Source organism: Penicillium pulvis (genome assembly GCF_028828015.1).
Source record: "Penicillium pulvis strain IBT 33274 chromosome Unknown contig_3_segment0_segment0, whole genome shotgun sequence".
Taxonomy (NCBI): Eukaryota; Fungi; Ascomycota; class Eurotiomycetes; order Eurotiales; family Aspergillaceae; genus Penicillium; species Penicillium pulvis.
In genome coordinates, this window is record NW_026643077.1 from 365,198 (window position 1) to 379,877 (window position 14,680).

General features: G+C 47.9%; 5 protein-coding genes across 5 annotated transcripts; 3 read left to right on the top strand and 2 right to left on the bottom strand.

Annotated features, from left to right (window-relative positions):
- Positions 1-1,584: 1,584 nt before the first annotated feature.
- On the bottom strand, positions 1,585-2,038 carry N7503_006288 (histone H4; the record flags this gene model as incomplete). Its single annotated transcript, XM_057065835.1, has 3 exons — positions 1,585-1,610; positions 1,668-1,943; positions 2,029-2,038. 3 exons carry the CDS (start codon positions 2,036-2,038, stop codon positions 1,585-1,587), a joined length of 312 nt encoding a protein of 103 aa, XP_056921304.1.
- Positions 2,039-2,567: 529 nt separating this feature from the next.
- hhtA (histone H3) lies at positions 2,568-3,416 on the top strand. Its single transcript, XM_057065836.1, has 3 exons — positions 2,568-2,797; positions 2,958-3,065; positions 3,128-3,416. Exons 1-3 carry the CDS (start codon positions 2,773-2,775, stop codon positions 3,403-3,405), a joined length of 411 nt encoding a protein of 136 aa, XP_056921305.1. The 5' UTR covers positions 2,568-2,772; the 3' UTR covers positions 3,406-3,416.
- A 3,019-nt stretch (positions 3,417-6,435) lies between these two features.
- N7503_006290 (Disease resistance protein) lies at positions 6,436-7,951 on the bottom strand (the record flags this gene model as incomplete). The annotated part of the gene is made up of 2 exons (XM_057065837.1): positions 6,436-7,009; positions 7,206-7,951. The coding sequence occupies 2 exons, from the start codon at positions 7,949-7,951 to the stop codon at positions 6,436-6,438; spliced, it is 1,320 nt and encodes a 439-aa protein (XP_056921306.1).
- A 2,260-nt stretch (positions 7,952-10,211) lies between these two features.
- On the top strand, positions 10,212-12,005 carry N7503_006291 (MFS transporter; the record flags this gene model as incomplete). Its single annotated transcript, XM_057065838.1, has 1 exon — positions 10,212-12,005. The coding sequence occupies one exon, from the start codon at positions 10,212-10,214 to the stop codon at positions 12,003-12,005; it is 1,794 nt and encodes a 597-aa protein (XP_056921307.1).
- A 672-nt stretch (positions 12,006-12,677) lies between these two features.
- N7503_006292 (Mpv17/PMP22 family protein) lies at positions 12,678-13,826 on the top strand (the record flags this gene model as incomplete). Its single annotated transcript, XM_057065839.1, has 2 exons — positions 12,678-13,324; positions 13,409-13,826. 2 exons carry the CDS (start codon positions 12,678-12,680, stop codon positions 13,824-13,826), a joined length of 1,065 nt encoding a protein of 354 aa, XP_056921308.1.
- Positions 13,827-14,680: the final 854 nt, after the last annotated feature.

Consider the following 14,680-nt stretch of genomic DNA (forward strand, 5'->3'; position numbering starts at 1 on the left):
AATTCCCACATAGTGAGGTCATGTACCATCGTACTTATAACTCATGGATTTGAACTACCGTCATTTGTACATGCTACTATACTGAGTCCCTACTGCTATCATGGGTACATACTGCCATTCTATACTGCTTGGAGGTAAGTGGATATGCCTTCATCAAATCTCAAGCTTCTCTGTCGAGAGTAGCCGAGACAACTACCTATATGTCACCGTCAGCGAGGACTATTCTCTACTATTGCTCTACCTTTCTGGGAACTTAAGCCATACTAAGGGGGTTGGTGAAAGACACGACTCTATTTTATATGGCCATTCCGGTAAAGCGAATCCGGCATCGGTCGCTTTGTGCGTGGCCAAAATAGCAACAGACATCAGTGCACAGCCTTGTGACTCCTCAGCTACCCCTTGTTCACAAAAATAATTATCATTCCACTCGAGCGTATCGTTTTGTGACTCTGCTTTGTATATTGCGGCGCTGGAGAGATGTTCTGGTTGGGCAGGCTCTGATGGTTCTGATTGGTCGGTCTGATCAAATTTCCTGATTTGGGGGTTCAACTTCCGGAAATGGGGGTTCGACTGTGGGTTCCCAACCCATTTGAACTTCGCCAACCGTGGTGATATCTTGATTTCCTACAGTCGCAAATTTGTATTTTTATTGGAGATGAGCTTGATTTTAAGAGTCCTTGAGTAGTGCCGACTGGCTTGATATTAGTTTTGTACATTTTGGATTCCAATTGTCATTTTTCGGTATCAGGTTGTTACTTCGATCGTTATCCGATATATATTTACTACCCATACCTACAACATCTACATCAACATGATTCACATCACGAAAATATATTTTCATATACAAAAACTATAATGCCAAAGTCACAAGACATGAGCAAAAGGCAACATATACATATGGAAAAACCAAAATTACTCGGTTTAAATGTACAGAAGCCTCTAAAAGGCAGACGTGGAGTATGGTCAACAGACGGCCTGGAGAACACATGGGCCAAAGACAACTCGATATGGAGAAAAAGTATGAGATAGAGATAAGACAATTAGATTAAGTATGCTCTAAGTATACCAGCTACATACGACATGAACCACACTAAAAAGATCAAGAGATTACGTTCCCAACGAGCCTTGAAAGGACCAGGTGGGGTGAAGATCAGAACGGATGAATACTGCAAGTGCAGCGAATCGAGAGCGCGACAAGCCCCACCGTAGACGCGTAGGTAAACAGTCCTGGAACGCGAGTCCCACCACCGACACGCAGAACCACGAGCGCGCTCTTGTCAATACAGATTAAATGATTTACGAAGAAATAATTGAGTTTCAAGTTAATTGTATTCGTATCGGATCAGCTCACTATGGAGTTTAGATCCCACCATTCGAGTGGTGCCAGCCATATGATGAGGCCGCTATGATACAGGAAAGCTCAGAAGCGAACACTAGCAGACCCATAGTGGACGCGAAAAGTGGTAGTCGTTGTAAAAAAAATCAAACCCAGAGACCCATGTCGATAAGAAAAATCAGAGAACACCCCAACGTCCCATCATACCATTTGTAACAACCCGGAAAAAGAGAAAAGACATGACACGCTTAGCCACCGAAACCGTAGAGGGTACCTAAGAAAGAGATGTTAGGAACGCGTTGCAAAACAGAAAGGACGCGTTGAAACTTACGGCCCTGGCGCTTGAGAGCGTAGACAACGTCGAGAGAAGTGACGGTCTTGCGCTTGGCGTGCTCAGTGTAGGTGACGGCGTCACGGATGACACCCTCGAGGAAGGTCTTGAGGACACCACGGGTCTCCTCGTAGATCATGGCGGAAATACGCTTGACACCACCACGGCGAGCGAGACGGCGGATAGCGGGCTTAGTGATACCCTGGATGTTGTCGCGCAAAATCTTGCGGTGACGCTTGGCGCCACCCTTGCCGAGACCCTTGCCACCCTTTCCACCTGTTGAACGCGTTAGCAAAACGCGTCTTGATGGATGATGCTGTTTCCCCGGAAGGGAAAGAAGGTTAAGGTTGTGAAGACTTACGGCCAGACATGATGAATGTATTAAAAAAGTGGGGTTTTTGTTGGAAGAAGAAAAACCGAAGTTGTTGGAGTTGTCGAGAATGGATAGAAGGAAGAAAGCGGATGGAGGGTTCTGGGGCAGGAGATATTTGTATCAGGAAGCTGTGAGGACGCGGGGACAGGGAAATCACGCGCTAGTGGGCGGATCAGCCAATCAGCGTTGAGGATCCGATCCGGCAGGCGTGATCTACCGGGCCCCTCTCACCCGAGTACAGTCTGGATGCCGCCGCTTAATTCTGATCCCTCGTTCGGTACACCTTCAAACATGTAGATCAAAAACCGAAAAAAATCAGTAAACATTTAGACAGGATGAGGAATGCTAGGAAACGTGTAGATCAGGGAATCAATCTCCTAGGTGGCCGGGATCAAAGAGAATGGACCGGAAGTATTCAAGATCCGTGATCCTGCACGCTGATTGGCTGATATCACGGAACGCTCGCTTAGACGGGATTAGGTGACGGGGACCAGCAATACAAACGGATCAAACCCAGAATTCCATCACTAGGTTTCCCGCCCATACTTGGTTGATCTGAATCACGCATTCTGATTGGCTTGTTTTCCCATCACCCAGATCACACCCTTTCCTTCTTCCTACAAATACTCTTCCCCCACCCACTTCCAACTTCTCTTTCTCCATCCACTCTCGACAACCACAACCAACTTCCATCAATAAATCCACTTTTTCCATCAAATCAACTTTGGAAAAATGGCTCGCACTAAGCAGACTGCCCGTAAGTTGAACTCTCACTATCGTTTCTCTCGCTGGCCTTGCCCCCCGCTTGCGATCGTTGCCCATGTCTTGAGGGCAACTTTCCATTTTGGGACAAGGCTAGACACGAGAACGCGTCTTGTTTCACAATAACATTTTACTGACATGTCTTTCCTTCACAGGTAAGTCCACTGGTGGCAAGGCTCCCCGTAAGCAGCTCGCCTCCAAGGCCGCTCGCAAGGCCGCCCCCTCCACCGGAGGTGTCAAGAAGCCCCACCGTTACAAGCCCGGTATGTTCATCCAACTTTAAATTACCATCAGCACTTTCAGTTACTAATTTTTTCATCATCAGGTACCGTCGCTCTGCGTGAGATCCGTCGCTACCAGAAGTCCACTGAGCTTCTGATCCGCAAGCTCCCCTTCCAGCGTCTGGTCCGTGAGATCGCCCAGGACTTCAAGTCCGACCTCCGCTTCCAGTCCTCCGCCATCGGTGCTCTCCAGGAGTCCGTCGAGGCCTACCTCGTCTCCCTCTTCGAGGACACCAACCTGTGTGCCATCCACGCCAAGCGTGTCACCATCCAGTCCAAGGACATCCAGCTGGCCCGTCGCCTGCGTGGCGAGCGCTCTTAAATGCGCTGAACATGGCTGATTTTTCTTGTTGACTCTTCCGGGAAGGCGATACGGGGTTTTTCTTTTTATGAATATGGCGATACACTATGGGTTTTGCTTTCGAATGAATGGGTTTCGGGACCGGGTTGGTTCCTGAATTTTGCTTTTTACTCTGCGATATTCCACTGCCTCACCCTCAATACGGGAAGGCTTAGTGGTGGTTTATGTACATCAAAGGAACAATTTCCTCTGCGGATGCCTTAGCGTGCACCGTTTTATGACAGACGCTCAAATGCGATCTAAGACTTAAACCATTCCTTCTTTCCAAGCTTCTAGTCTGTATAACCTGTAAAATGACGCGTTGGTCTTGTTGTGATCCACCGACGCGTCGATGCCCCCTCCCACCGTGCAGAGTACCCCTCGCCCTGTATCTGTATGAAACGCATCACGTCCTCGTTCACTGTCATAGCCATCGATCTGGTCAAGGATGAGTCACATCATCACGCGTAGCATCGCCATCCCAATGGTTTCTTTGACACAAAGTCCCAAGTCTACAACCATTGTCTTACGTACATATCGCTGCCCATGTAGAAAGGCCTACACGTAGTCGAGTCCCGATGACCAGGCTCCCTTTACCGTCAATGAAAAAGCATTCCATCTATCCAAGGCTCTACAACACAAGTAGCATTCGACAGCCGTGTTCTACTTAGTTTCTTTGACTAGACAAGGGGTCTTTAATTCTACCCCTGCTGCTACGGGTACCCCTCATGAATGCATCCGACCCGGGCAACAAGGCACGCGTCATCAACGGTCCGGACAAGGTATACCGTCCGGAATTTCTTTCCAATTGACAAAGCAGATCCGGAAATCAAGCAAAGACTCCTCTACCGACTGGCCGTTTCCCTTCACCCCTTTCCTGCCTCTGCAGGTCAGGCTGCGATGTCTGGGACGCACTGGCCAACACGTCATCATTAGATGTGGGTCTTGTATACTCTGATCCTATTTTGTTTCTTGATTTTTCTCTGAACAAAGAATTTATCTACAAAGTAGTTAAAGAGTGCTATTCTAGGAGCTTTGAGGATTCCACTGATGCTCGTATTTTGATAAGATCACGAGTTATGACTTCAGGATCATAGATATACGTCCTGATCTTGTTGCAGGACCCATCCTAGAGTGGGGCAGACGAAATGGATCCTAGAACGCTAACGTCGCGCTAGGCCAGGAGTTCAGGCCTTAGGCAGGAACTAGTTTACCCATGATCACAAGACCACATCATATAGGCAGCAGTGACTCACAACTTGTGATTCACTTGTTTTTGATGGTTCATTTGCCACTGATGATTCTCGGGGTGGCGTCGCCGTACCTTCGGGTTCATGATCTGCCCTGATTTGAGACGTGGATCGAGGTGTTGTATGCTTTTTATTTCTTTTTCACAGATCAGCTGACGGGAGTTGCATGATGGAGTCGACAATAGACTAGAAACTGGGGGAAAGAGTTGTATAGTTAGTTGGCTCACATGACTGTGGAAGGCAAGGCTTCAACCCTCCATTTGTACATTTTATTTTCCCGCAATTAATTCTATCCACATTTGTTTTGAAAGTGCGTTCTAAAGATTTTGCCGTTTTACTTTGCGACGAAATGACTGGCCCGTTCTACAGCAAGCCTGAGTCGTTTGAAAATGCTTCAGTATAAAAACCTACTTGTGTAAGTCATGAGTGGACGTATGATCATGAAAAAAGAACATTCGAGGTTTCCCCCAGTATAATTGAAGTATCGTTTGTATTAAGCTTTTTCATGGCTTTGCAGTGCTCGCTTGCTCATCGCTTGTGCCTCTGCAAAACGTAGAGAGCGCCAAGATTTTTGACTATTCCGAGTGTTGATCTATGCATTAGTTCTAATGCCTTCTCGTATCCTTAAAATGCTCGCTCGTACATCACCTGGGCCCCCGTAAGTTGGCCTTGACGCCTATAAAGGTTGCCTAGGTTGTTGACACTGATAAGCGCTAATATATGCTCCGATCCCCATGCCTTTTCTTGGCCTTCCATCGCTCGCGAGTACATTGCCTCCACCTTCATCCACAAAGACATTTGCTAAGCTATCAGCTACCTGCAGCGTTATCGGATGCTCCAGTCCTAATTTCCTCTCGTAGCCTCGAACGCTCGCATAAATAGCATATTGGCCTCCAAAAGCCGGCGTTGATTCCGATACAGGCTTCCCAGGGGAAGTAGAGCATCCACGGCTTTGTCCATGGGTTCTAGAATCTCCTTTTCTGTTAGTAAAATATTGGCATGTGTAATGAGCCGCCGTTGTGTGATCCGAAATTCGCGCTGATTTCAGTCAGGCACTTGCAGCGCCACGTATTTCATCGCAGTCCAGGCCATTTCTATATCAAATTCGGGATTTAGCCCATGAATGATCCACGAATGAACCCATTCATGCACACTATATGTTTGCGACTCTACCTGGCGTGATGCGGTAGGCGAATCGGCTGCAACAAGCCCATGGCTGCACAAGAGTCCGAAGACTTTATGGATTGCGAGTTTATTTTTCGTGAGATCTTGCAGCCAGTTTGGCATATTCACACTGCTTTTTTCTAATAGTTCATACCATAAGTCTTTGTTGTCGAAATAAACCCATTGCCGTAGAAGCATAGCCGCAATTGGGCTCTATCGCTTAATGTACCTATACGAAAGATTCCACGTTGAGAATAATGTTTGGTTGTATGCAGCTAACAGCGGTATTTGTTCGTGTAATTGCTGCCAGGGTTCATCGTAAAATTGAAGGTATTCTGTGCAGGATATTGATAACTCCTTCAAGTACGCCCCAGCGGTTGCTAAGGCTAGTGGAAGCCCGTCAAGCCGCCGTGCAATATCAAAAGTTGCTGGGTCTGCTCTGCGCTAGCGGCTGGTAAAGTTTAATAATGAGAAATAATCACCTTGCCTCAAGCCCTTACGACGAGGTCGGGACGCTAGGATCTCCAGAGAATCATTTATATTGGGCAGTTTGCCCAAGAAGATAGGTTGACCTAGATTTACCAAGACGATCGCGTAGTCACACCAACAGCCCCGTGGTCGGTCTTTGGCAGATATTGGCGAAGACCAAACGCCTTAAAAGGTCATCGGCCTCATTGCTATACAACTCTGTATTGGGGCTAGAGGCATGCTCTGCATCTTTAGCTTTGGAATTTTCCAATAGAGGACTGTCGTACTTGTCATAGACGATCAACAATCGGTCATTTGTTGTCTCCTCAAGCCAGCCTTTAACAGCTCTGACAGTCTCTTCTAAGTCCCGACTATCCAAAGCACTTGCAATGTATGCATTGGGCGGGTGATGGTGCAGAATCCACTCAGCTGAACGAGCAAAGCTTTGCCTTAATGCTGTTTCATCTCTGGAATCAAGCCAAATAATCGCCGAGTATTTACCTCGATTTTGCTTAACATATGCAAGCGCTAGTTGTGTCATACCAATGCCACCCAAGCCGTGCACGATGGCAGTACGAGGTCCGACTGTTTCCTCGAGTATAACATGCAATTGGCAGAGCTCATCTTGTCTCGCCACAGACGGGTATTTCGGAGAAGTCAGGAATATTGAAAGGAAGCCCAAAAATGTTAGACGTGAGTTGAAACTTGTTAATCCATAAATTAGCTATGAAAGTGAGATAGAACCGTCCAATTCCTCTGAAAAATTGAAGGAATACTTCAGCGCCTCTTCAATGGACATATGAAAAACAAACTGCCTTGAAAAGCGGCAGCCACCGTACCCGTGCCACTCGTCATTCTTATGCGAATCTCAATAATCGGAGATGCCTCGAATAACCATACATGGATAAATCCGCAAGGGCTCCTGCTGCCTCCGTCTCGAAGCAGGGCACACCGTACTGCTGGGCCAATTCATTCCTCTTCTGAGCATCTTTCATGACCAATCCTCCGGAGGCTATTGTACCTCTATGTACGACAATGAACGAATCATCCTCATCCACCGATCGCTTGTTACGCCGCTTTGGATCACATCCACCTTCGCATAGCGCCCTTGCCTGCTGATGCTCATAGTTTGATGGGTAGAGATGATCATTTGCGGCGCCAGGGAACTTGAAGCTATGAAGCATTCGATTGTTTATTTGGATCCTTTGTAGGTTCTCCCGAATCGGATCATGATCCATCCGTTGACGTCGCACGGCCATTTCTCGCGTAGCGTTAAGGAGGGCTATTGGCGGAGGAGCGAGAAAGCCTTTTCGTTGAAAGTGGCCCGATATTGCCTTTCCATGGTCGTACTGCACGGCTCCGGAGTGTATACCTGTCGGTTCACTAACTACCACATGTCCCAAATGAATCATTCCAGATTTTTTTTCTATTGGAACACCGCCCCCAATCCCTACCAACAGGCCATATTTGGGGTTTGGGAATGTCATCCTCATTTTTTGAGTAACGACAGTGGCTGCGGGGTTGTTTCCTGCTCTAGTTAGACCGGCGATGACGACGTTATGACCATTAATGCTGCCGATATTGTAGATGTTCGTGTCCCCACTTGATTGCGGCAAAGGTTGGTGCTCCTCATCTAGCATCTCCATAGCTGCGATTACTTCCACCTCCAACGGAAAGATCCACCCTACTCTGTAGGCATCATGGCTCAACTTTCTTGGCGGTACCTTCGAGTGGAGGGGTCCTCGTACCGATTTCAGATGCAACTGTGACGGGTAGAGATGAACTATATTTTCTCTGAGAGAAGCAATGCGGATTACAAAGATGCCTCACAAGCAGCTTTCTGCATCGGGGCCGTAGTGGAGCGGCGCTTAAGAACCAGCTCTGCGAGGCCGGACAGCTACGCCCCCTCGCGGGCCGTGATAGCATGAGTAGACTGCTACTTAGAGAGGCCATACTGCATTATTCTTTCACTGTTCCTAGCTACAGTCCGAATATGAGGGGCTTAGGGCCTGAGGCATTCTAGCAACTTGATACATCAAAGTAAGCAAGCCATCCATCACGTGACAGTCTATTTCTCGTATAACGGTGCACATGGTAGATTTGTGAGCTGGCTTGCAGATTTTATGCACCTTGATCAGCCACTTTCACTTGTAGTTGGTTTATAGCTTGTGTCGATGCCTGGTATACTAGGTGTTGAGTGGGGAGCCGGATAGCCCGGAGGGAGGGCATCGACCCGTTTGTGGAGAGAAGGGAAGTGGGCTCAATGCATCTTGGAATTGCATCTAAATAATATGATTGTACTATTCGGAGCGGGCTTTTTGTGTGTTTGAAGTGCTGCCAGGTGTATTCCAAGTAGCCAAAATCGTGCCGAGCGGGACCGTATTGGAAAAAAGTACTACATCTCTGGAGCCACGCTACCTTCGATTCCTATGACGCCACAATTTACGTATTAGGCATTAGGTAGTTCTCCACGGGCAGAGTGGAAGCTCCACCAAGCTTAAGTGTACGTATGGGAAACGTGACTTCAGTTGATGTGAACCTTATACTACAAGGCTAGCACAGGCTTTTGGATTTGTTGTATGCATATTGTGCACATGTGTCATAAATTATAACTTTCGGTACATAAACACAAGCTGTGATTATAAATCCAGAGATTAATTAATGTAACATGTGGAGGATCCACTCCCTGTGTACACTTCAACGCACCTCAGCGGAGCCCTTGTTTCTTTGCGCCTCAAGGTGATTTGTAAGAAGGTTCTCTAACCTTCTGGAGTCAATAGTAAACCCCGAGACGGCGGATCGGGATTAAGCCGACTATCTGATGACGATGGTGACGGATGTGGCCCTTGCATCGGGAGCTCTAAGCTCAGATCCGTTCAGGTGCGAGTGTCATCACACCGATGCTATACCCGAGCTCCAAGCGATTTTGTCGTCACTGTTTAGACAGCAAATCTAACATACATATGACGATGATTCGAAGATCTTTGACAAAAACCTATAGCGTCACCGCATCGTGTCGATTGATCACGCCTTCTACTGTAGCAGCAGACCCAGCACGTCGTCTTCGGATGAATCTTGACAATGTTTCAGCTCCCGACCAATCACGGGCGTGCCGACTACCCGGTGCATAAATCAACGTGGCTAGACTTCTTCGCACAAATCACGTGGCACGGACGTTTTCATCTCTTGGCATCAAGCATTGCAGGATTTTCATCCGAATGAATGTTGCCTGAAGACAATCCTCTTTGTTTATTTGACGAATGTTTTCATATAGAAATCAGATTTGAATCAGTCAAATTCCGGCGATTTCGATTTCCGGGTTGTTTAAAGTCATGTCAAAGCAGCCCATGGTTATATACATCAGAGGTTCCAGGGTCTTCGAATGGACATGGCAAGCTCTGTGGTGGCTAGTGGGTCCTAAAGTTTTATGTTTTTCCATTTTTCCCAATCCAAGGACGGGAGCAAGGGGTATCCGTGTCGTTGCCAAGCGCTTTCTTCTTCGTAAGCGATGCATATTAATGAAGTAGCATGTATAAATTCCTCAAGTGGGCATAGGTCCGGACTTTAACCTTGGATGGCAAGGAAAATAGAAAAAAAAATTTACGCCACGAGACCTGACTCGTAGTTCAGTTACCGTTATTAAATAGGGGCCGATGCCCCATATTTCTGATATCCTTTCTCTTTCGACTAAACTTATCTTAATCTTTCCATAATAAAAGGTGGCGACATACTTCACATACCTCGGCCCTTCTCCTCCCCGCAAACGGCCCATACTAGAAAAAACTGGGAATCACGAAACAAACACCCCAGATTTATCAGTGAATTAACTAAATCCACAACTGCCTCTCGACATCGGTCCCATCAATCACACGACTTGTCGAGCTATACTGTTTAATACTGCCCATCATGGCAGGTGACGAAAAGAACCACGATGTCGCCAATATGCCTGCAGCTCTTACCAAGATCCCATATTGGCGATTGGTCACAGATCAAGGTGTCGTCACCCAGGAAATTATCGACTACCCGTATCCTGGTTCAGGAACCGAAGACGATCCGTATGCCGTGACATGGATCGACAATGATCCCCGCAATCCTATGCTTTTCAGCGAGACGAAGAAATGGTCCTATACTATGGTGGTGGCATTTGCGACTCTAGCCGTCGCTTTGGTCTCTTCTGCGTACACTGGTGGTGTTTTGCAGATTGAAGAGCAATTCGGTATTGGAGACGAAGTTGCCACGCTTGGTGTCTCGCTTTTCGTCCTAGGTTTTGCCGTTGGACCCGTGGTTTGGGCTCCTATGAGTGAGCTGTTTGGTCGCCAGATTCTCTTCATTACCACATACGCCGCTCTCACAGCCTTTAATGCTGGTACTGCCGGTGCGCAAAATATTTACTCGCTTATTATCCTTCGTTTCTTCGCCGGTGCCTTTGGATCCTCGCCTCTTACAAATGCCGGTGGTGTCATTGCCGATATGTTCCCCGCTAGACAGAGAGGTGTCGCTATGAGTGTCTTTGCCGCCGCTCCTTTCCTTGGTCCTGTCCTGGGCCCTATTATTGGAGGTTTCTTGGGAATGAACGCTGGTTGGAGATGGGTTATGGGCTTTCTAGCGGCCTTCTCTGGATTAGTCTGGATCATCGGCTCTGTATTTCTGCCTGAGACTTATGCACCCGTGCTCCTTCGGCGCCGTGCGGAGAGACTCTCAAAGCTCTCGGGTAAGGTTTACCGGAGTAAGGTTGATATTGATCAGGGTCCGGTCACTTTTGGTGAGACTTTCAAAGTTGCTTTGTCCCGCCCATGGATTCTCTTGTTCCGGGAGCCCATCGTCTTCCTGCTGTCTCTATATATGGCTATCATCTATGGTACCTTGTATATGTTGTTTGCGGCATTCCCTATCGTCTACGAGGAGTACCGTGGCTGGAACCAGGGTGTGAGTGGATTGGCCTTCCTTGGTATCATGGTTGGTATGCTTCTCGCAGTGCTCTACAGTCTTTGGGACAACAAGCGATACATCAAGACCCAGGACCAGCACGACGGCTTCGCACCCCCTGAGGCCCGTCTGCCACCGGTCATGCTTGCTTCTATTGCGATCCCAATTGGCCTCTTCTGGTTCGCCTGGACCAATGCTCCCTCAATTCACTGGTCAGTCAGTATTATCGCTGGTGCACCCTTCGGCTTCGGAATGGTGCTAGTCTTCCTCGGTATTATGAACTACCTGATCGACGCATACACCATCTTCGCCGCCTCCGTCTTGGCCGCTAACTCCGTTCTGCGTTCGTGCTTCGGTGCTGCCTTCCCTCTTTTCACCACCTACATGTACAACAACCTAGGTATCCACTGGGCATCCTGCATCCCTGCGTTCCTCGCTCTCGCCTGTGTCCCATTCCCATTCTTGTTCTATAAGTATGGTGCTGCGATTCGCCAGCGTTGCAAATTTGCCGCTCAGTCTGATGCTTTCATGCGCAAGATCCAGGAACAGGCCAAGACTGTTCCCGAGGAAGATGAGAAGATCACATACGACCGCACCGAGGCTCCTGCCCCAGTCGACGACTCTGTATCCAGCGACTCCGATGACGAAGCTGTTGTGCAGCGCACCCGCAGCCGTGCTCACTCCACTACTTCTACATTGCACCGTGTGGCAACTTATGAGGGCAATCCATTTGATATGGACCGTGTCAACACCAGGGAGTCCTTCAAAAATTAATCATCCCCTATCACTTACACGTGCGCTTGCAGGGCCATGAAAGGTGCTCTTGCCACATAATCTTAGTCTTCACCCCTTTTATCTCGGAGTATTCGTGTTGTCATTGCATTTGATCGCGGAATCTTGTTGTCTTTTTGTCTACTTTATACCCTGATGTTAATCTCACTTGGGGATGAGCTCATGTATTTACGCATCTTAAAAAACGGCGTTGCTATTAGAGGCTGGAATATAATGACTTATTGAACTGGAAGAACAATGCATTGACACGGTATCGTAAGTGCGTAAACAACATACATAGATCGGACTTAAACTTTCGGGCTCAATCGGGGAATCACGGCAGAGGCCCAGTCCGAGTGCCGAGTCGTAGTCATTTTGACCTGATTTTAAATCTTCATTGCATTATCATTCCCTTTTTGCTTATTTTCTTTTCTTTTCGTTCTTTTTTTTTTTTGCCATTCCTTCGTCTCATAGAGGAGATTTATTCGTTGACAGTCTCTGTTCGAATCTAAATCGCCCGGTTAAGTCCTCCGGTCATCGGTCCTCGGTATTTGCAGTTCGTCCCTTATCGCCACAATCGGACATCCAGCCCGATAGGCTAGGCCCTTTTGCCTTGGGATTATCCTTCTTCTACTGTTGCTCTAGCAATAGATGAGCGTGCTCGGTGTATTGGAGATGATTCCCTTCCAGAAGGGACTCGCCGCGCACGCGTCGACTTTTGCGATCGCTCCGCGCCCACGGCCTATTACCCCGGTGCGATTGCCGCTGCGCCGGGTGCGCCAGCCACGACGACACAATTCTGCTCAGGCCTCGAAGCCTGAGATTCCCCAAAGGAAAGCTGTGGAGGACGCGACACCTCTGAATACACATGGAAACCCGGCTTCCAACCCATCGTCGTCGCCGTCATCCGCTCCCTCACCGTCTTCCCCCCAGCCGAATACCGCTGCTGCCGCCGCAGGTGTAGCGGCCGCGCCGAGTCCTACAGTGACTTTGACAAGATCCCGGCGCATGGGTGAAATAATAAAGGCTGGACCGGTTGGGAGGCTTGGAAGGCGGTACGCTCGTGCGCAGAAGGAACGGCCATATCGGACGCAGTTGTGGAGTTCAATTGTTATCTATCTGTGCGGTGACTTGAGCGCGCAGCTGTTTTTCCCTCCAGATCAACCTGCGCCGGCAAATGACAATCGGGATGAGTCCAAGACACCTGCGGAGTTGAAGGACGGGGATGACAATAAGCCGGGCTTTGGGAGTAGTTATGATCCGTGGAGAACAGTCCGGCACCTGATCGTGGGCGCAGGTTCCAGTATTCCGTCATATAACTGGTAAGTGCAAGCCTCGAGATATAGTATAGAGGTCTATAAGCTCGGCATGAGTAGCTTGATCCAGATAAACTAACTCTCGACCAGGTTCTGGTTCCTCCACAATAACTTCAACTTCTCGTCCAAGTTGCTCTCAATCTTGACTAAGGTTTCCGTGCAACAGATAGTCTTCACTCCCGTTTTCAATACCTACTTCTTCAGTGTGCACTCCCTCCTCGCAGGCGCCACCTTTGAAGAAACCTGGGAGCGCTTGAAGAAGGCCCTTCCTGTAAGTATTTCCAACAGCGTCAAACTTTGGCCGGCTGTTACGGCATTCAGCTTCATGTACGTGCCGCCAGAGTACCGCAATGTCTTCTCCGGAGTCATTGCCGTTGGGTGGCAAACGTACTTGAGTTGGCTGAACCAAAAGGCTGCGCGTGAAGTGCAGGAAGCTGAAGCTGCGATTGAAGCCGCCACATCATCTGCGAGGGCTGAGAATTTGATTCCTGCCGGGCAGGCCGCATAAAATAGCGTTGTTTGAATTTTGACTCTGCATGTATAGATTTGATGTCCCGACTGGCGTGGGGCTTGTCTTTTGAAAAGTTGCATTTCGCAGATACCAAGTTAGACCATAGATTCCGCAATAGATCAAGCCTTTCTTATTGTTTCCCTTCGATTTGAACCCGTTTTACTTAGATTTGATGTCAATTTTCTTTGGTCATAACTCAATTTTCTACCTTCGAGAGACCAAAAAAAAAAACAGGTTCCTCCCACTTTCTTGGTGCCTCCTTGAAGAGCATGGCTTGTCTGAGGGGATATATTGAAATATGTTGAGTTGGAAAATGAAGGCTTTTACTTTCTGCTTTTCTTGCGTTATCTCGATGTGATTCTATGGAGTCTATGAATTCTGCTACTGTATCGCTCTTTTCTGTGACTGAATTCTTATGCTCTCTTAACTTGCTGGTGTGTGCTTTTTTGACCTCTGTCTTAATGCGTTTCTCCTTTTAAACATACGCTCTCTTATGACGTGTGCTTTGTTGTGCTTTCTTTTCTCCACTAACCACTGTTCTACTTTTCTGTTTTTCCATCTTCTTGAGCAGCATTGTGATATTGTTCTTGAGCCCGAGGGTATCCTAGGCGCGGGTAGCATGGCTAGCACCTCGAAATATCACGCTTCTATACATCCCTTATATAGCTCCTACGGGTGACTGCTCTGGGTCTCTTGTATAGCTTGCGGTAGCCTTTCTTTTTTCTTTTTCTTTTTTGTGTTGCTGTATGAAATGTGCTGCTCACGCGCTCTCAGCTAGGCAGCGGCTAAGCCGCAGTCGAGTGTTCCAAAGGTTAGGAACGACGAAACAATGGACTACTACCTCAGTAAAC